We start from the raw sequence: 23,016 nt of genomic DNA, 5'->3' as shown, positions 1-23,016 counted from the left end.
TGTGTCAAAAGAACAGATGCACTGGGAAGGGAGAAGCGTGCGATGTCCACATGGTTCCATGCAAAGGCAGAAGTTTCCATGGCGTGCACTGTAGCAACTGCGCATGCGCACACCGCGACTCAGTCCAGAGTCGCGTTGCGCATGCGCTAGTATGCAAGGCAAGAAGGGTGGAGAGGAAACCAAGCACAGGGGAAGGAGGAGTCAAAAGCGCTGGTACCAGCCGAATGGGAAAGAGAATGGATGGATATATGCAGGCTTGTGCCCGGAGGGTGAGCGGATAAAGAACAGGCAAAAAACCGCAGAATGAACACATGGCAAATATAGAAAACAAGGCTCTTAGTTCGCATGACAGGTCCTGGACTGAGGTGAAAAGTATGCATGTTAATGTATTATATCTAGCAGAAAGTGTAAGAACATGAGGAATATATATAAGTAAATATTTAACATTTAACAATGCAATAGAAAATCCTATAAATGGCAATAAGAAATGAAAATAAAATGGTATCAAAGGCCATATCTATATATATATATAATTGTCTAATGGGTACTTCCGTCTTTCTGTCGGCAACTTCCGTCATGGAAATCCCGCGTCGCTGATTGGTCTCGCCAGCTGCCGGTCATGGCTGCCGCGACCAATCAGCGACGGGCACAGTCCGATTAATCCCTCCCCTGCAGTCAGTGCCCGGCGCCCGCTCCATAATCCCCCGCAGTCACCGCTCACACAGGGTTAATGCCAGCGGTAACGAGCTATATGCTATATATAGACTAGGTAGAGCACAGCCCTCTCTTTATTTTTCCAATTAGTGCACCCCTTCTTTGCATATATTACTTGTGCATATAAATCTCCCTTTAAATGAATTGATAAGCATGCTTGTGCGGACAAGCTGGGGCTGACTGAGGGAGATATATTTTTTTATTATTTATTTTAATCAGCTTTCCGCCAATTGCCCTTTTTTGGGTGTCCATGTGTCGGATAACTAGTAACCATTTCTTCCTGCCTTCTACTTTGCAGCAATTCCTAGACCTTCTGGCTGGAGACGAGGAAGAGCATGCGGTGCTTCTGTGCAATTATTTTCTGGCCATGGGAAAAAAAGCGTGGCTGGTTATAGGAAATGCCATCCCTGAGGTAGCCATCAAGGACCCAGAGTTACAGCTGTACTCAATGTTAGATTTTAATATTTCAGGGTCGGCTTGACTCAACTTTATATATCCTGTGTAATATAATTTATAACATTGTCACTGATGGAATCGCATGCGCTCTGAACTGGAAGGAGAACAAGCCACAGTCTTACTATTGCACTATACATCGTTCTTCAGGACGGGACTCGGGTTCTAGTGAAAACCATATTAATATGTCCTAAAAAAGTGTTTACAGTCCCGTACTAATATCTCATTTATCAGTTGAAATATCTTTCTTTTCGTTGTTTTTACTCAATGGTTGCAGTACAAGTAGAATACTTATGGTCAAAATGAGAACTCCAGGGGAGAGCTCTATATGTCAAAGTCTCTTAAAGGGAATGTATCATCGTCATATATACATATATCATCAGCAGATATATTGTTTAAATCAGGTTTTTGTGTTTAAATGTATTTCAGAAAACATGATGGCAATGTTTGCTTTATTTTTCATATCACAATCTGTATTTAAAAAAAGAAAAGATAGATATGTTCTTGCATTTTTCCTACTCCCCTCTGGGTCTATTCTAAACTAATACTCTTCTTTATAGAGGACCTTTCAACAGTCTCATTATCATCACAGGTACAGTGACCTTTGCAAGTGGGAAATTTGCAAGGTCACTATATTCAGCGGGTGAAATAAGTATTGAACACATCACCAATTTTCTAAGTACCGTAAATATATTTCTAAAGGTACCCGTGACATGAAATTATCAACAGATGTCGGTAACAATCCATCCATCCAATCAGGCAAAGAAATCAAACCATAAATGTTCATAAATTAGGTTATGTGTAATAATGAGAAATGACACAGGGAAAAACTATTGCACACGTCCTGAAATTTAATTAGTACTTCGTACAAAAGCCTTTGTTGGTGATGAGGCTTCAAGACGTCTCCTGTATGGAGATACTAGTCGCATGCATTGCTCAGGTGTAATTTTGGTTAATTCTTCCACACAAACACTCTGGCTCCATCTTTGAACTCTCAGTTTTAGTTCCTTTCATAAATGTTCTATTGGGCTCAGGTCAGATGATTGGCTGGCCATTCTAGTAGCTTTATTTTATTTCTCTGAAGACAATTGAGGGTTTCCTTGACTGTGTGTTTGGGATCATTGTCTTGCTGAAATGTCCACCCTCGTTTCATCTTCATCATTTTGGTAGTTGACAGCAGATTTTTATCAAAATGTTTTAGTACATTTGTCAATTCATACTTCCTTTACTCATATAACATTTTGCAGTGCTCTATGCTGAAAAACAGCCCCACACCATGGTGTTCCCAAACTTTACTGTTGGTATGGTGTTTTTGGGGTGATATGCAGTGCATTTTCACCTTCAAACATGGTGTATATTATGGCATGCAAAGAATTCTATTTTGGTCTCATCTGACCAGACTATATTCTCCCTATTGAGCAAATTTTAAACATGCTTGAACATGCTTTTTGATCAGCAATGGAGTATTGTGTGGTGAGCATGCATACAGGTCATGGAGGTTAAGTACCTTACTTATAGTTTTCTTTGAAACAATTGTACCTGCTGATTCCAGGACTTTCTATAGCTTTCCACAGATGGTCCTTGGCTGTTGGACAACTCTTCCGATAATTATTTTTAATCCTGCTCCAGAAATCTTACAGGTTGTGGACAATTTATGGTAAAATTACGGTCTTTTCTTTTCTGGAGTATGGCCCCAAACGTGTTCACTGGAACCTTCAGTAATTTAGAAATGTTTCTGTAACCAATGTCATCAGTATGTTTTTCAAAAATAAGGTTGCGAAGGTCTTGAGACGGATTACTGGTTTAACCCATCAGGATATGTTTCTTGTGTTGCACCTTGGTAATGAGACAACTTTTCATATGCCATCAGTTGAACCAGCTAATATTATTTTTCACTAAGTGGCAGGATTGCCTTCTAATTACTGATAAATTTCAGCAGGTATCAGGACTTTCCATGGCTTTCTGCACCTTTCTTTCTTCATGTGTTCAGCAATTTTTCCTTGCATCATTTCTCATTATTGCACAATGTACAATACAAAATAATATTGTGGGACCATGGTAGCCAGAAAAATCGATGTAAATACTTATGTCCCAAAAAAATTGAGAAAGGAGTGATACATTTATTGGCTAACAAGATAAATTACATTTGCAAGCTTTCAGAGCTCAAAAGGCCCCTTCATCAAGCTATATTACAGTATTGTAATATAGAAATATTGTAAATAGTCTGATGAAGGGGCCTTTTGAGCTCTGAAAGCTTGCAAATGTAATTTCCCTGGTTAGCCAATGTATCACTCCTTGAATACTTTTCTCAATTTTTTTGGACATAAGTATAGTGCCTTGCGAAAGTATTCGCCCCCCTGGAACTTTTCAACCTTTTCCCACATATCATGCTTCAAACATAAAGATACCAAATGTAATTTTTTGGTGAGGAATCAACAACAAGTGGAACACAATTGTGAAGTTGAACGAAATTTATTGGTTATTTTGAATTTTTGTGGAAATTCAAAAACTGAAAAGTGGGGCGTGCAATATTATTCGGCCCCTTTAACTTAATACTTTGTTGTGCCACCTTTTGCTGCGATTACAGATGCAAGTCACTTGGGGTATGTCTCTATCAGTTTTGTACATCGAGAGACTGAAATTCTTGCCCATTCTTCCTTGGCAAACAGCTCGAGCTCAGTGAGGTTTGATGGAGATCGTTTGTGATCAGCAGTTTTCAGCTCTTTCCACAGATTCTCGATTGGATTGAGGTCTGGACTCTGACTTGGCCATTCTAACACCTGGATACGTTTATTTGTGAACCATTCCATTTATGTTTGGGATAATTGTCATGTTGGAAGACAAATCTCCGTCCCAGTGTCAGGTCTTTTGCAGACTCCAACAGGTTTTCTTCAAGAATGGTCCTGTATTTGGCTCCATCCAACTTCCCATCAATTTTAACCATCTTCCCTGTCCCTGCTGAAGAAAAGCAGGCCCAAACCATGATGCTTCCACCACCATGTTTGACAGTGTGGATGGTGTGTTCAGGGTGATGAGCTGTGTTGCCTTTACGCCAAACATATCATTTGGCATTGTTGCCAAAAAGTTTGATTTTGGTTTCACCTGACGAAAGCACCTTCTTCCACATGTTTGGTGTCTCCCAGGTGGCTTGTTGCAAACTTTAAACAACACTTTTTATGGATATCTTTGAGAAATGGCTTTCTTCTTGCCGCTCTTCCATAAAGGCCAGATTTGTGCAGTGTATGACTGATTGTTGTCCTATGGACAGACTGTCCCACCTCAGCTGTAGATCTCTGCAGTTCATCCAGAGTCATCATGGGCCTCTTGGCTGCATCTCTGATCAGTCTTCTTCTTGTTTGAGATGAAAGTTTAGAGGGACGGCTGGGTCTTGGTACATTTGCAGTGGTATGATACTCCTTCCATTTCAATATGATCGCTTGCACAGTGCTCCTTGGGATGTTTACAGTTTTGGAAATCATTTTGTATCCAAATCCGGCTTTAAACTTCTCCACAACAGTATCACGGACCTGCCTGTTGTGTTCCTTGGTCTTCATGATGCTCTGTGTGCTTCATACAGAACCCTGAGACTATCACAGAGCAGGTGCATTTATACGGAGACTTGATTACACACAGGTGGATTATATTTATCATCATTAGGCATTTAGGACAACATTGGATCATTCAGAGATCCACAATGAACTTCTGGAGTGAGTTTGCTGCTCTGAAAGTAAAGGGGCCGAATAATATTGCACGCCCCACTTTTCAGAATTTGAATTTCCACAAAAATTAAAAATAACCAATACATTTCATTCAGCTTCACAATTGTGTTCCACTTGTTGTTGATTCTTCACCAAAAATGTACATTTGGTATCTTTATGTTTGAAGCATGATATGTGGGAAAAGGTTGAAATGTTCCAGGGGGCCGAATACTTTTGCAAGGCACTGTATTTAGATCGATCATTATTGCACAGAACTTATGGATATCTATGGTTTTAATTTCTTTGCCTGTGTGGATTGGATGGATTGTTACGGATCATAATTTGAAAAATCAGAATATAAAAAAAATACATTTCGCATAAAAACTTTATTTGAAGTTTTCAAATAATTTGATGCAGATCAAGATATTTGATCTTGTCATAAGAATACGGTACAACACTGAATCGTAAGGATGCAAGGAAGTGTTGTCATAGCGATAAAATCCCAAAAACGTTTCTCGCCGAGTGTAACCTTAGTACAAACACAAGGTACTTTTTTTTTTTTTTCTAAGCACAATTCTCTACGATTTTACGATTTGCATCAGTGAGAAATGACCACATGTAGTATCTACAATTAAGTCTTGGCTTGTAATTCATTTTTATTCTCCAGGGCCCCACTACTTATGTGCTGACAGCAGAACAGAACCAGAACATCATATGGAACCCGAGCAATGGTCGCTTTTATGGTCAATACGACACTTTTTGTCCATTGCAGAGTGTTGGCTGTATAATAAATTCTGATAATGTAAGTTTTTCATGGATCCAAAGTTATTAAAGGAGTTGTAAAATTAACAGTGCCACATTTGTCTTCAGGCACTGCCAGGTATTGCATCTCAGCCAAGTTTGTTTGAGTAAATGGGCATGGATTAAATTGTCATTGTTCCTGAAAGTAATCAGACAAGTTTTTCTAATATAAGTTAATTAGATAAATGCCATATGTAGGTGATAATTTTTATACTGTTGTGTAATAACACTAACAATCAGAAATCTTCCCAGTTACCTGTGTAAATGTTTGTGTGTTTATTCCTTTCTTTCTTTGGCTCAGTGTTTGTCGTTCTCTTTTAGATATGGTTTAATGTTCAGCAATATGATTCTCCTATGAGTATCAGCTTTGACACGAGCCGCCCCAAGATGTGGAAGCCATTCTTCTCAAGAAGTTACCCGAATCCTGGCCTCGCTAGTGTGCAGGTAGATCTGATAACCTCTACACCTGAGAGATATTCCACAAAAACTGTGATTAATGTAACTTATTGTTATGGACGTGAATATTAGTCTCGTCTAAATGTAACTTATTGTTATGGACGTGAATATTAGTCTTGTCTAATAGTTGTATAGTTGAGCAGAGGGTGAAATGGTCCACGTCATGTAGACATCAAGGCCAGCATCATTATCAAACTTTTTTTTTCTCCTTCGCCTCATTGGGGGACACAGACCATGGGTGTATGCTGCTGCTGCCACTAGGGAGCTGACACTAAGTGATACCAAGAAAGTTCTCTCCTCCCCTGCAGTATACACCCTCCTGCTGGCTCTCAGCTCCTCACCTGCAGTATACACCCTCCTGCTGGCTCTCAGCTCCTCACCTGCAGTATACACCCTCCTGCTGGCTCTCAGCTCCTCCCCTGCAGTATACACCCTCCTGCTGGCTCTCAGCTCCTCCCCTGCAGTATACACCCTCCTGCTGGCTCTCGGCTCCTCCCCTGCAGTATACACCCTCCTGCTGGCTCTCGGCTCCTCCCCTGCAGTATACACCTCCTGCTGGCTCTCAGCTCCTCCCCTGCAGTATACACCCTCCTGCTGGCTCTCGGCTCCTCCCCTGCAGTATACACCCTCCTGCTGGCTCTCAGCTCCTCCCCTGCAGTATACACCCTCCTGCTGGCTCTCAGCTCCTCCCCTGCAGTATACACCCTCCTGCTGGCTCTCAGCTCCTCCCCTGCAGTATACACCCTCCTGCTGGCTCTCAGCTCCTCCCCTGCAGTATACACCCTCCTGCTGGCTCTCAGCTCCTCCCCTGCAGTATACACCCTCCTGCTGGCTCTCAGCTCCTCCCCTGCAGTATACACCCTCCTGCTGGCTCCCAGCTAACCAGTTCTTGCTTGGCGTCCGTAGGAGGCAAACGGGTCTGTTATTCAGACCATACTTTTTTATTTTATCCTTATTTTTAAATTTTTTACTTTTTAAACCCTTTTTTTCGCAAGAGGAAGACTGGGGCGACGGACCCTTTCAAGGAACCGATCTCCCCCAAACATCAACAGGCGAGCACGGCGAGTGTCTCCTCCCCGTACCCTCTCCTGCGATGTGGGATGCCATGCCTCAGCTATCTTAGGGGCGACGGTTCCCTTCAGGGCGCCGATCTCCCCACACCAGCAACAGACGGAAACACGGAGTGTCACCTCCATGTACCCCCTTCTGAGCCAGGCTACAGCTGGACACAGCCCTGTGAAATCCTTGGGGAGTGAACCCTTAGGATACAAAGAGGCCCCTATGGCGTCCGTGCTGCTCCCGCTGCACCACCACTGATTGAACAGCGGTGCTGCAAGGAACTGGACGGTCCCTCTCCTCCTCCCCTCTAAAGGGGGATGGTGGATGGAGGTTTCCTGCACCGTCTGCAACCCTCACCTGCAAGCAGAGTGCCGACTCTGCCTTCCCTCCAGCTCCGGCGGTAAGTTTGGGACCCCGGGGGGCTCCTGCAGCACGATCCTCTGGACCCTTTTTTCCGGCTAGCATTCTCGCCCCGCTGATCCTTTTTTCCGGTTGGATGCTTCTAATTTAGTTCCCTGCTTCGGCCCGCGCTAGGCCGCAAGCCGGTAACCCCGTGTTGTCCCGAAAAATTTAGTCCCCGGCTCGTGGCCTGCCCTAGGCCGCAAGCCGGTTACTGTTCCGGCAGGGGAACTAGGGTCGCACACTGAGAAATTTAGTGCCTGGCTCGCGGCCTGCGACAGGCCGTAAGCCGATATCTATGCCTCTGTTCCGGTGGCGCCAAAAAATTTAGCCCCCGGCTTGCGGCCGTTTAGGCCTCAGCCCGGAGGCGCCGCCCACGCTATGGCGCGTTCCAGCGGCCCCTCCCACGATCCTGGCGCTTCTCGTGCAAGCGAGAAGCGCCTGTTGTGTTCTCGGGTGCCATCTTCCTACCCCCTCATTTCCTCCGGAAGTGGCCTTGTGAATGGATCCTGGCTTTGGGCACTGAGACCAGTGCTAATCTGCTACAGGAACCAATTCAGCTCCGGCCACAGGACAGGATCTGGGACATTATCTGCTCAGAGTAAGGGACGCAACCCCCTTTCCTTCCCTCAGAGGTGTCCCCTTCTTCCATTTTCTGTAAGTAGCCCTGTAAAAGGGCTCAAGGATGCGTACTTTAGGACTTAAAGTGCACAGTCGCCTCTTGGATGTGTCTACTTGCGCGGCGCTGTCAGCAGCAAATGCCATTACACTCAGAAGGACATTATAGCTCAGAGAATGGAAGCGTACTCTGCATTCAAAAGGCCTCTGATATCACTCCCTTACCAGAGTGATCGGTTATTCGGTGAGAAGTTGGAAGTGCTCCCCACGCAGAAACAAAGGATTGCATGTTTCCTATAGACCCAACCAGCAGTGGATCAGTTGTCCAGGACGGCCTAGATCTAAGGGATCTTGGTTCCAAAAAGGGGAACGATAAGTAAGACCGACCCTGAACCTCAAACTTCTACCAAGCTTGACAAGGTTCTCCTCCTTCGGATGGAGTTCCTCCGCTCAGCCATTACTTCACCTAAAAAATGGTGGCATTTCTGACATCCACCGACATCCGGTATGCTTACCTTCACATTTCTATGTCTTCCCCTCTTCAAAAATTACTTCGCCTTCCCTTTCACAAACAGCATTTTCAAATTACGACCTTGTCCTTCGGCCTTGCTACCGCACTCAGAGTGTTCGCAAGGGTTATGGCGGCCGTCACGTACCTCTTGCACCCTAGACTCGTGGTCATCCTGCCCTATCTGGTCGACTTTCTAGCCGCTCTTCCAGCCCTGCGCTGAGTCATCTATATCTCTTGCGATACCCTCTCTCTCCTGGGCTAGCATCTAAACTTAGACAAGTTTTTTTCTCATTTTCAGCCCAGCAAGTATCCTTTTTGAGGATGATCCTGGAATCTACCAGAAGGTCAGTGATTCTCCCTTGAGACAAGGTCGTGGTCCTTCAACAGGGAGCTCGCGCACTTGTTCACTCATCCCCTCATTCCATTTGATTTGCTAGCAGGGTTCCAAGGGAAATTGGTGACGACAATGGAAGCGGTTTCTTTCGCTCCTCTCGTTTTCTGCAGGTCAAACGGGCTTTCAGTGGGTAGTCTCTGAGCTCCTTCCTCATCCAGGGGAGATCCCTTCTCCCGGTTCAATGGTTATTAGTGACTACCGATGCCAGTCCTCTTCTCCTGATCATTGTTCTAGGGATCCGAACGGTACAGCTAATTCTACAGCAGGTCCACTGCCTTCTGGCGGGTCACCCCATCCGATTCAGTCCGACAATCCCACGTCTGTGCCATACTTCAATCATCTAGCACATACCCACGGTCAGGTGTCATGGCCGAGGTACCTCACATTCTCTAAGCCATGATCTATCATTCGGTGATCTCGGCATTACACATCTCAGGAGTAGAACTCGGGGCGTCAGACGCCGTCAGGGTCCCGCCTCATGTGAGTGGGAACTTCACCCGGAAGTCTTCCATCAGATTTGTCTTTTCTGGAGCACTCCAGGTGTAGGTCGGATGGCGTCCAGACTGAACGCCAATGTACTCTATTTTCATGGTTCGGCCTCCAGATCCAAAAGCCATCGCAGAGTATGCTCAGGTTCTTCCATGGTACCAATTTCCATAACCCCTCTTCTCGGAAGCAGGAAGGGCCCCAGTGATCCTGGGAGATCCGCACTGACCATGTCCGTTTTTTTCGTTTGCGGAACTAGTATTTTTCCCTCTTACTGCAACAAAACTGCAAATATGGACTTCCTTGGAGGGAGTCTTCACCTGTGGTTCTTCCCTATCGCTATACCGTTAGATATTTGGGACCTTAATGGTCATGGGAGTCTTACAGTAGACTCCCTTTTTTTGATCCGGACAGACTTTACTATCAGGGAAGGTTGTCCCTTTATTCTCTGCGATCTCCTAACGAGTCTTCGGAGCCAGCCGCTCTGTTCTTTCAGACTTTTTTCCCTTATTACCATCAACGCAAGGTTGCCCTCAGGCTATCGCCGTCCCTTGTTACCAAGATGGTATTGAATCTCCACAGTTATGAGGGCTTCGTTCTTCCCTCATCTCTTTCCACACCAGTCCACAAAACGGAATGGGTTCCCCATATTCTGGACGTGGTGAGTGCTCTGAGTAGGTATATCTCAAGGACGGCGTCCTTCCGAAGGTTGGACACTTTATTTGAGCTACCTCACGGTCAGAGGACGGCTTCCTGACGGTTTCAGGAAGGGTTTAGCCATTTCATCGGCCATGTTAGCCTGGTAGATTCGTTACACCATCCAGGAGTCCTTCCATGTTAGATGTCAGCCTATCTCCCTGTCTATCGGGGTTTCTTGGGCTCTAGGCACCAGGCATCAGCAAAGCACGCCTGCAACCTTGCTAGTTTGTCCAATCCGCATGCATTATTGAACCACTAGAATTCCCAGACTTCCACAGATGTGAGTCTGGGCAGGCGGACTCTGCAGGCCGCGGTGGTGCACTTGTAAGTAGCAGTTTCACAAGGCCTGATCTGATGTTGTTCCCACCCAGGGACTGCTTTGGGACGTCCCACGGTCTGTGTCCCCCAATGAGGCGAAGGAGAAATAGTGATTTTTATGTACTCGCCGTAAAATCCTTTTCTCCGAGCCATTTATTGGGGGACACAGCTCCCACCCTATTATTTAGCTTGTGCTTGTTTTATAATCTGTCATGCTATACTCTCATATATAATGTGACATGCTATACTCTCATATATTGTTATTGATCTCCTACTGCTTTTGCACTGAACTGGTTAGCTGGGAGCCAGCAGGAGGGTGTATACTGCAGGGGAGGAGATAACTTTCTTTGTATCACTTAGTGTCAGCCTCCTAGTGGCAGCAACATACACCCACGGTCTGTGTCCCCCAATGAATGACTCGGAGAAAAGGATTTTACGGTGAGTACACAAAAATCCCTATTTTTCTACTGTTCTGTTACATTTGGATGATTGTTTAGACTGTGATGTCCAATCTGTGGTCTGTGGCCACCATGCATTTGACAGAGCTGTGATTTGCAGCTCAGTAGCTGATCACTGGTTAGAAGATTAACAAGTAGAATTGCTTTTTTTTTTAAGGGGTAAGGTTTCTCCTTTTGGAGAGTGACATGCCAAGTCTGGCATGCCAGTATGAAGAGACTTAACACCTTGTATGCTCCTCTGGGAAATTAAGTATGCAAATTGTTTCTTCAGACAGGAAGAGGACTTTAACTCTATCACCACCTACTGGAAGTAGCAATCCTACATCATATTAACGAGCCTTGAAATACGACTTGGGATAAAAACCAAACCAGATTCTCAATTTGTAGACAGTGTTTTGGGGTATCGCCCCTCGTCAGTACAAAGAATAATATCTGATTTGGCTGAGTGAGAGGCTAAGACTGGGATCTAAGGGGTAAGGTTCCTCCTTGTGTAGAGTGACATGCCAGGTCTGGCATTCTAGTATGGGGAGACTTAAACGCTTTGCATGCTCCTACTGGACATTAAATATGCAAATAGATTGTTAAAGGGTTGATAATGACTTGTAGGATTGCTAATTCTAAAAGGTGTCACTAGGGTTCAAGTCCTCTTCCTCTCTGAAGGGACAATTTGCATATTTATTTATTTATTTTTGAACTTTTATCATGCCTCGCTCTGTATCTTGAAAACGGTGTCTCAACTATTACTAATATATAGTCGGCACAGACCTTTTGGACCGAACTTAACACCGCATTAGGAAGTAGATGATTACTATAAATGGATTTTAAGGGGATGCACAGTAAAATATGTTGTAGTTAAATGATCTTAAAGGGTAATTGTATTTTTAAGTAATTTTTCAGAATTAGCTGTCCTGTGTTTATACATAAGTTATAACACTATTTCTGGCCACTACATGAATTGTATCCAGCCTTTTCACCAGTTTTTCCTTCTACAGGCCACATATACAATTTTCTTTTGTTTGTGATGTGGTGGGTAGAGACTAGCTGCCATGATGTCTCCCATGCACAGCACACAAAGAGAGAGATAGATAGCTGCTGTTCATTCCTTATTAGCACCCAGATAGGAGCAGCAGCATTAAGGACACTATACAGCATTACTGAGCAGTGTAAATGTGAATCCAGCTGAAAGCTTTGTAAAGAAAAGGATCAAAAGTGAAGAAAGAAGCCAATTTCTCCAAGATGTATTACATTTCTCCTTATATTTGCGCATATTGCTGTAAATGGAATAGGCAATCAGAAGATCACATGTTCAAGTCCCCTGTGTAAACTAATTAAAATGATAAAAAGGTACAAAAAAAGTTTCATAAAAGAAGCATAAATTCAAATCTCCCATATCATATATATCATATCTATCCCAAAATGGTATCAATAAAAATATTGTCTCGGCCACGAAATACGAGCTTTCACAAAGATCTGTCAGCTAAAAAATGAAAACGTTACCTGTTTTGGAAAAGGACTACACAAACCAAAAGACAAATTGCATAAAACTTTTCACCACTAGAAAAATAAAAAACTGGACAAATTTGGTATCTCCATGATCGTACTGAACTGAAGAATTATGATGCCAGGTAGTTTTTACTACACAATGAAACATGAAAACCAAACCGAAAACCTTCACAAAAAGCCAAGTATTCATAAAAACATGTACCGTATGTCTTTATTGAAAAATTAAATAATTAAAAACAAGGAACATACCACAGGTACAAGAGACGGAACGGTGGGACACCCACGGCAACGGCCATAACAACAGAGTATACAACAGTAGGCAAAATATAAATAATTATACAGTACAAATTCACAATATTCACCGCCGTATACCAGCAAGGGCACATATAACTGTAAAGTAATCATTAAGTGATCTAGACAATAAAAAATTGCAAATAAGTTTATATACTAACACTGTGTCCATGTTGGCATCAGGCAGGCGAAAGAACAGTCATCAACAAAAGCCATAATAGTGCATAGGTATACAGAGCTGAATAAATAGTCAAGGCATAGTTACCAGAAAAGGACGCATCAAGGGGACCCACCACACCCGACGCACGTTTTGCACTGAAGCATTTCTGAAACGTTTCTTATAACAAATGTATGTGTTTATTTCTTAGCTGGAAGAATTACTTTATCAGAGGGCAGATAAGGCTGCAGCCATGGAACTTCAGGACAGGTAAAATTATCAGATTAGCCCGAGCCGAACAGCTGACTGTGATAGAACTAAATATTGAGGCTTATTCACATGACAAAATACAGGTAATATTTTTTGTATTGTGTGTGCAGACTTGTGTATCCTCACATCGCACACACTGCTCACTGTGAAGATTCTCCTGTGCTGGCGGCGAGACCAGTTATATTATTATTATTATTATTATTTATTTATATAGCACCATTGATTCCATGGTGCTGTACATGAGAAGGGGTTACATACAAGTTACAGATATCACATACAGTAAACAAACTAGCAATGACGGACTGATACAGAGGGGCGAGGACCCTGCCCTTGCGGGCTTACATTCTACAGGATTATGGGGAAGGAGACAAACCACAAGTATGTGATATGCATACTCCCAGTCACATTCCGACTAGACATGCACTGCTTCGCTCGATTCACTTGCATTGAGTGAGGCTGTGCACGTCTAGTTAGAATGTGGCCAGAAGTATGCATATCACCACTCGTTCTTGCCGCCGGCACGATGAATCTTCACAGCGACCACTGCGTGTAATGTGAGGATTCACAAGTCTGCAGTCACATAGAGTAACTGCAGACTTTCATGATTTACCTAAACAACTCCTACAATAGTAATAGTATTTTCATATGGGGTAAAAGGACCTTTTGTGTTCTCCTGCCTCCAGTCGCAACCCCTGCCGCTTTTATAGTTACACCCCTGCTGTTTGTTTAGACCAGGAATGTCAAACTCAAATACACAAAGGGCCAAAACTAAAACTAAAAGTCGTGGTCAAGGTATTTATTATAAAAATGTTTACAATTGGGGAAGTTTTTCCCTTTCCTCAAATAATGTTGAACTTTTACAAATAGAAACAAATTTAATGGGGTTGTACCACAAACAAAGGGCATTTTAATTAAGAAAATTCAAGGGAAAGGAATTGGCCCACCGAGGAGAGATATAGAAACAGGATTTTCTTTATTGATATCTTCATTAAAAAAAAAAAATAATAAATTCACATGTGCAGTGCCACGTTAACCCTCTGACATGTTTCCGGTGTATCGCACGCCCTTTGTCATAGAGATAATGCACCTTGAAGGTTCGATTCGGCGAGTGCAAAAATCGGATTGCACTCGGACCACTGTTACTCAGTGAGGCCGTGCAGATTGGAGTATTTTTTTCTCAGCTGTATTCGGCATGATTAGATGGGTATTTGCTTTATTGGTGTAAAGTCATACTGAGCTAGCTGAGCTCTGAATCTAATTGTTTGGGGATCATATATTTGTTATTGTTGGTTTGTTCCCTTAGGATACGCATCACTAGGATGTGGCTTTAGTGACTTTCCACAGTTTTTGTATTTGGTGCCAATCAGTTTCACCTGATGAACGGGATATATTATAGGTTTTTATTTGATTGTTTTGAGCTACAATATGGTCTATAATTAACATCTTTATGAATCCCCTTATAGCGACACAGACACGCATTGTATGGTGTTATTCTTATTAGATGTGTTATTTATAGGTGCTAATTGGCTACCTGCAGCTCCTGTACACAATAGGCATATAGCATGCAATTTATTTTAAATGTTTTTAAACTTCATATGTGGTGTTAAATGTACTAATAAAATTGGTAATTTTTTATGGTGATCCCTGCTTCTATGCATGTCTCTCTGTTTGTGGTTGTAATTTGTCTGTTTATAAGACCTTCTGCAGGTTGATCCCTTCTGATATAAGGTTGATGGTGCCCTCCCGTTGTGTTTTCATGTATGACTCCGTTAGAGCACAAACTGCCAGAAATTATCATAATGAAAAAAATTAAATAACATATAATGAAATAAAAAATATATAAGGTTTAGACATTAAATGCAAAGGTTTCATTACTTATTAAAGCAAACCTGTCAGCAGGATTGTGCACAGTACAGTGTCAGGTCAGTGTCGTTATACTGATTACAACGATACCTGGTGATGAAATCCGTCTTGTGGTTGTTGTTTAATCTTTATTTGTAGTTTTGAGTTAATGATATGCCCGTGCTCCAGAGCGGCCTGTGCGGGGGTCTTCATGTGGTGCTCTGATTACATATTCATCTTTATGGCTTATGACCGGTCACGGATCCCTCACTGACCTGCCCCCTATTCTAAATACTGTATAGATTATTGTTGATGTTATTGTTGGCTATTGTGAGGCTTAGAAAAAAAAAATGACATTCAGCAAAACGGTGGCGGCACCTGCGCAGTAGCATCTATCTCTTACCAATAGATGCTACTGCGCAAGCATTGGCGTCATTGTGATGCAGCAAATTTTTTTTTTTCCGTGAACAAAATGGTGCTGCCAGTGCCTACTGCGCATGCGCTGCCAGCACCATTTTGCAGGAGGAAAAAAAATTTGGCTGCATCACAATGATGCTGGTGCTTGTGCACGTGATTGGTTCTTACTGGTTTTAAATATAGTCAAAGTCTAAGATGGATTACCTCTATGACTAAGGGTGTGCAACACGCCAGAAATTCGTCAGAGGGTTAACATAGAACCACATGTGATTTTTTTTTTTTTACCGAAGATATCAATAAAGAAAATCCTGTTTTTATATCTCTCCTGGGAGTGCCAATTCCTTTCCCTTGAATTTCTATGATGTGGCTCCCATGAGAGGAGAACACACAATACACATGCAGGGAGTCCAGCAAACCTTTTTTCTTGTTGCAATTACATTTTAATTAATGGATCTTAAGAGTCAAATCACATGATTGGTGCATGGGGGTATTTCCTCGCAGGCATGTGGGGAGTACATAGAAATCACGGAGCCCCAGAGCAGTAGTAATTTTCCTCCCATTGATGCCCGTAGATTGCCCTTTCATTCATCCAATAAAGTATAATGCCAAGAAAAGTTCCCCTGAACACAGTATGATATTCCCTAGTCATTTCCTCCAGAGTACCCTCCACACGCATGGTATGATGATCCTATTGTACCCCAACACAGTATGATGCCCTAATTGTGACACACAGCTCTCCACGCAGTATAATGGGCTCCTACATAGTCCTTTATATAGTATAACGAGCCCCACATAGTCCTCCATACAATATAATGAGCCCCACATAGTCCTCCATACAGTATAACAGGCCCCATATAGTCCTCCATACAGTATAATCTGCCTCATATAGCCCTCCATACAGTATAATAGGCCCCACATAGTCCTCCATACAGTATAACGGGCCCCACATAGTCCTCCATACAGTATAATCATTATATTGTCCTCCATACAATATAATGAGCCCCACATAGTCCTCCAAACAGTATAACAGGCCCCATATAGTCCTCCATACAGTATAATCTGCCTCATATAACTCTCCATACAGTATAATGGGCCCCACATAGTCCTGCATACAGTATAATGGGCCCCACATAGTCCTTCATACAGTATAATGGCACCAAATAGTTCTCCACACAGTATAATATGCCCTACATAGGCCTCCAAACAAAGAAAAAACACAACATTTTAGCTTGGTTTAAGGTGGTATACATGCAGCACATAAACGCATGTTCACATTGACCATAAGGCATAGAAACCCTACAAGAAACAAAAATGAGAAAAAACCCTGCTGTACCTAAATAAGTAAAACGCAAAAGTGCATTTAAATAACAGGGTTCTTAGTAATAGTCCTCTATACAGTATAATGGGCTCCACATAGTCCTCCATACAATATAATGGGCCCCAAATAGTCCTCCATACGGTATAATGGGCTCCACATAATCCTCCATACGGTATAATGGACCCCACATAGTCCTGCATACAATATAATGGGCCCCAAATAGTCCTCCATACGGTATAATGGGCTGCACATAATCCTCCATACGGTATAATGGGCTCCACATAGTCCTCCATACGGTATAATGGGCCCCAAATAGTCCTCCATACGGTATAATGGGCCCCACATAGTCCTCTATATGGTATAATGGGCCCCCACATAGTCCTCTATATGGTATAATGGGCCCCACATAGTCCTCTATATGGTATAATGGGCCCCACATAGTCCTCTATATGGTATAATGGGCCCCCACATAGTCCTCTATATGGTATAATGGGCCCCACATAGTCCTCTATATGGTATAATGGGCCCCACATAGTCCTCCATACGGTATAATGGGCCCCACATAGTCCTGTATACAAAATAATGGCCCCACATAGTCTTTCCGACAGTATAATGGGCCCTACATTAAAAAAAATAATGTCTATGCAGCGAGCGTTGTGAAGCATTTCACTGCCAAGGGCAGTGGATGCAAAATAGTGACGTTATCGCGCCTGCTGCGCTAAAACATCAGATTTTTTTTCAGTTGAAGGTATGGTGGGGGTGGTGTCGGCAACATAATCAATCTTCCAGCCAGAGTTTGACAAGTGTGATTTAGACCATGAAACCCATAGTCAGGCCGTAAAATGCTGCTAGAAAAGAAAATATGGCTGCTACCATTAATGGCCGCCATAACTGTATTCATGAGATTAGCCCCAAGCTTTCCACCTTTCTTGAATCTCCTGCTCCACATCTCATTTTCATGATTAAGGAACCTCACATTAAGCTCAAATTAAAAAAAATAAATAAATAACTTTCAGATGTCAAGATGAATACTGTATTTTGTGCTTGTTTTTTCCTAGGATTGAAAAGCTGTTGAAGGAGAAGATAATGGAGTGGAGACCGAGACATCCCACCCGCTGGAACCGCTTCTGCACTTCCACTCTCCGGAACTTCCTTCCTTTATTGGAACAGAACCAAGGCAAAGATGTGGAGGAAGATCACCGAGCCGAACTGCAGAGACAGCTGGGAGACTACAGGGTACATCATGGGATGGAAATTCACTATCACATGACTAGAGTAGGGCTCAATTAATTAATTTCCGTGAGTAAAATCCAAGGGGTTAATCACGTGTTGTGTTTTTGCCACATTTCTCATTGATTCAGATGAAAGGGAATAAAAGTAAAATAAAAATGCATCAAAATCAAAAAAAAAACTTGTTTTCTACTTAGGGAATCTGCACACATTGCGTATTATCAACAGATTTTTCTACTGCAAAACCTTAAAATTATTTCTATTTTGACACGTTTGTGATGCGTTTTTTTTTTTTTTAAATACAAAAATGCTGAGAGAATTGACATCCTTCAGATTGGAAAAAATGCCTCGATGGTTTAAATCCGGTAAAAATAAATAGCATGTGCATGAGATTTATCACCCGTGCTATAAAACACTGCAAAAACACAATGTGTGAACAAGCCCTAAGGTAGTATTAGGAGGGTCTTGGATTAGGTCACCCCTCTATTAACCAGAGCAGCAGGTCAGGGGTTAACCACAGTCAAGTCAAAAGATAGCCCACTACTTTGAGTGCCAGATATTGGTCATAACCAGAAATCTCAGGAGCGGTGGCGGTGGTCTGATCTAACAAAGTATAAACATAATTAACGAGATCAGTAAACATCACAAACGGAAAAAATTCAAGAATACCAAAATGAAGGGTTTTTTTGGTTGCTGCAATACCACAAAAATTGCTGTACTAAGTAATCAATACGTCATATCAATACCGAAACGGCATCGATAAACATGTGGTCTTTGCCCTTTAAAAAAAGCCCTCTCACAGCTCCATCGTCCGAAAAATGAAAACGTTATGGGTCTAAGAAAAAAGCAGCACAACCCCCCCAAATTTTTTTTTTTTAACAAAACTTCAGATTTTTATTTCTCACCACTAAAATAATTTTAAAAAAACTGGACATGTTTTGGTATCGCCGTAATTGTGCTGATGATCAGAATCCTATTGCACGGTAATTTTTATCACAAAATGTACACCTTAAAAACAATGTCAGAATTTTTTTTTTTTTTACAATTTCTGCCCACTTGGAATTTTTTTCCCGTTTTCCAGTATGGTATATGAATGGTGTCATTCAAAAGTACAATTCGTTGTGCAAAAAACAAACCCTCATAAGTCTACGTGGAAAAATAAAAAAAAAGTTATGGCTCTGGGAAGACTGTGAGGGAAAAAAACAAAAACGCAAGAAAACCGAGATTGTCCGCGCAGTGAAAGGGGTTAGTGATTTGTTACACAGGTAGAAAGCTTTATTTTCTGAAATTGAAGCTATGGCGAGCGTTGCGTTACCAGTTTAGTCACATTATGTTTGTTACTGTCTGTTCTGCTCTATACTGTTTTTGTTATATTTTTTTTTTTTTTTTTTCAGTTTTCGGGATTCCCAATAAACATGGCCTTCTCTGATGTGAGACCTCTCATAGAGGCCGTGTACAGCACTGGAGTTCACAACAATGAGGTTCCTAGTGTGGAGTTTGCCCTGGCTGTATACGTTCACCCCTACCCCAAGAGCATCTACTCCGTATGGATCTATGTTGCATCGCTGGTACGAAACCGATGAGCAGAAAGAAGGAGGGCAGTTCTAATTACATGGACACTAGTGAAGAGCGAACATGCTGGGATAAGGTGTTATCAGAGCATGCTCGGGTGCTAATCCAGCATCTCGGCGTACTCGAATACTATGCTCGGGTCTGCAAGTCGCGTGGCTGTTCCACAACCGCTACACATGTAGGGAATGCCTAACAAACAGTCAATCCCTGCATGTGTTGTGCCTGTCGAACAGCTGTGAAACACGCATATTTCTCACGCACGCCGAAAATACTCTAGAACATGAGTGTGCTCGGATAACACCCAATCCGAGCATGCTCGCTCATCACTAGTGAACACTTTTCAGAGATTTCAACTACTAATCGCGGTCACATTGGAGTCCTCGAAAGACAGCGCCACTTCCGTCCATGTGTCAGCATTTGGTGTTGCATCTTAGACCCTTCATGTAAATAGAGGCTGAGCCCGGCATAGTCTATGGTCACGGGTGGCTCTCATCTTCAGGGCAGCCATGCCTTCAAGCAGCCATGTTTATTTTATTTATTTCCTTACGTTTTTTACATGATGATATTGGTGAACTATTACAATACCGTAGCGGAAAAGGCAGCAGAAGTGGAGAATAGTTCTTATAAAAAATGTAAAACCTTGATGGAGTCGTACAGTACTGGACAGCCCCAGCTTGATATATGCAAGACCCGAATGAAAATAAACAGAGGGTATAGTCTCCTCCTGCAACGCCACCGTGCCAGCGATGTCAGCGCCACTTTTCCCGGCTGTACATTGGTTTGGCTGCAAGTCAGTGAGTGGCCGCAGCTCTTCAATATTGTGTCAGGGCGGACGTCCACTATGATTAAATGGTAAAGGCTGACGCTGATGAGCTGTGTCTCATTGACTTCAGCTGACACCACGGGAACAACGCCACTGACACTGTGAGAGCAAGGGCACCAACAGCGTGAGGACAGCGGTACCGACGCCGCAAGAACAGTGGTACCGACACCACGAGAACAGCGGTACCGACACCACGAGTATAGCGGTGCCGACACTACGAGTATAGCGGTGCCGACACCACGAGAACAGCGGTACCGACACCACGAGTATAGCAGTGCCGACACCACAAGAACAGCGGTACCGACACCACTAAAACAGCGGCACCAACACCGTGAGAAAAGCGGTACCAACACCACGAGTACAGCAGTACCAACACCGTGAGAAAAGCGGTAACGACACCATGAGTACAGCGGTGCCGACACCACGAGAACAGCGGTACCAACACCACGAGAACAGCGGGTCCAACACCGTGAGGACAGCGGTACCAACACCACGAGGACAGTGGTACCGACACCATGAGAATAGCAGAATCAACACCGCAAGAACAGCGGTACCGACACAACGAGGACAGCGGTACCGACACCACTAAAACAGCGGCACCAACACCGTGAGAACAGCGGCACCGACACCACGAGAACAACGGTACCGACACCGCGAGAACAGCGGTACCGATGCCGTGTGAACAGCGGCACCGACACCGTGAGAATAGCGGCACCGACACCACGAGAACTTCGGTACTGATACGAGAACAGCGGCGCCGACATCACGAGAACAGTGGCACCATGAGAACAGCGGTACCGACACCATGAGAATAGTGCCAAAAAGTGAGCATTCAGTGTTTTTATTTAACCTGGGTCCTGAATTGATTATGTTGGGGTTATCCAGTAGCCGAAAGCTTTTCTTTGTTCTTAAACTGAAACTCACACCCAAGTCAAAATTAAGCGTAGAGAGTCCACCCCTCCCCCTCCCCCCCATATATATTGCTAGGTGGTCATGCACCCCAAAACATTACCGGGTCTTCTGAGATTCAACTGCACTGACAGATGAGTCCGCTGGGTGTTGTTACATTATGTCATCATGGGTGACAGGTGACCGGTACGTTTTATCATGTCTGTGTGACATAGCCCAGGTTATATCATGTTAACAATGGACGCATCTGTACATGTGAGGCAGGAATTGCTTATAGCTAGGATTCATACTCGGGGATTTTTTAATTTTATTTTATAAATGCGTATGATGAAAAGTCCTCCAAACAAGTTGTAGTGGAGTAAATGTTTTTATTTTTTTATGAAATGTTTTACACCTTTTTTCAAGCTTTTCAAATTTTTATTAAGACTTATTAACATAGTACCAGAGATTCGTCCACGACAGTCGCAGACAATCACGTTTTGTAACCTCGCAATGTTTTTTTTTGTTGTAATTATGATAATGTGCTGTCTGCTCAGAGATCGGGTCTTATATTATTGGTATTTTTTAACTATTTGTAATGTTTTTTTAATTGAAAAATATATTTATTACTATTTTAATTTTCTATCTTCATAGACAAATAATAAATTCTTGATTATTTAAACTGTGTTTCTTTTGCTCATTGTGACTGATAAATAGTACAATCTGGTTACAATAGGGCTCTACCCATCCTATCACATGTTCTTGCCGAGACCTGCAGCCGCGGGGACTCGAACATATTTTTCGAGCACGCCGAAGACCCTCGGTTAGCACCCGAGCATGCTCAGATAACACCTTATCCTAGCTCGCTCATCACTATTAATTATATTTTTTATTATTTTTACTGCTAAACTCAAATGCATTTATTGGATCCTGAAGCATGGAATTATTCTATGATAGAAATCATTCACTGGAGAAGATAAAATTGGGTCTTTGCCGGAACCACTCTTGTATCTAGAAGAGAGGACAAGTGTCCTTCAGATTATACATTTCTACAAAATGTTATCACAAATGACCAATAAAGGGTTTATCTGAGATTAGATATAAGAAATAGTAGCGCTCCTGTCAGTGGGCTCTGTCTGGCATTGTACCGTTATACAGCATGGAGATATCACTTATATATAGTACTCTACCTGTATATACAATCATGGTCGAAAGTGTTGGCACCCTTGAAATTGTTCCAGAAAATGACACTTTGATACAATGTAAAGCAGTCAGTGTTCAGCTTGTATAAGTGTAAATTTGGTGCCCTCTAAATAACTCGACACACAGCCTAATAGAGCACAATTTGGCCATTTTCCCTTAAGGATGTACTCACTTTTGTTGCCAGGAGTTTAGACATTAATGGCTGTGTTGAGTTATTTAGAGGGCACCAAGTTTATACTGTTCGGCTAGTTTCACACTAGCGTTTTGCTGAGCTGCGGAGGGCTGCAGACTTCCTCCTTGAAGCCCCGCCCACGGCCGCACCTCCGCCGCTCAGCTCCACCTACGTCGTTTTGACGATGCAGAGAAAAAAAGAAATTCCAACCAGCTTCGTTGGAAGCGGGTCGCCGCATCGTCAAAACGACGTATGCGGAGGCATCC

The 23,016-nt window shown here is 42.9% G+C and overlaps 1 protein-coding gene across 1 annotated transcript in view; it reads left to right on the top strand.

The window, feature by feature from the left end:
• Positions 1–22,057, top strand: part of CC2D2A (coiled-coil and C2 domain containing 2A) — a 149,469-nt gene extending 127,412 nt beyond the window's left edge. Inside the window, exons 31-36 of the mRNA XM_069744723.1 lie at positions 1,013–1,126; positions 5,533–5,667; positions 5,988–6,110; positions 13,227–13,285; positions 17,921–18,098; positions 19,487–22,057. Of these exons, the coding sequence (XP_069600824.1) occupies positions 1,013–1,126; positions 5,533–5,667; positions 5,988–6,110; positions 13,227–13,285; positions 17,921–18,098; positions 19,487–19,675 (798 nt within the window). The 3' untranslated portion in view covers positions 19,676–22,057. The remainder of the gene's footprint in view (positions 1–1,012; positions 1,127–5,532; positions 5,668–5,987; positions 6,111–13,226; positions 13,286–17,920; positions 18,099–19,486) is intronic.
• The last annotated feature ends 959 nt before the right edge of the window (positions 22,058–23,016 follow it).

This window comes from Ranitomeya imitator, chromosome 1, assembly GCF_032444005.1.
Source record: "Ranitomeya imitator isolate aRanImi1 chromosome 1, aRanImi1.pri, whole genome shotgun sequence".
NCBI classification, from domain to species: Eukaryota; Metazoa; Chordata; class Amphibia; order Anura; family Dendrobatidae; genus Ranitomeya; species Ranitomeya imitator.
This window is presented reverse-complemented; position numbering and strand designations above follow the sequence as displayed.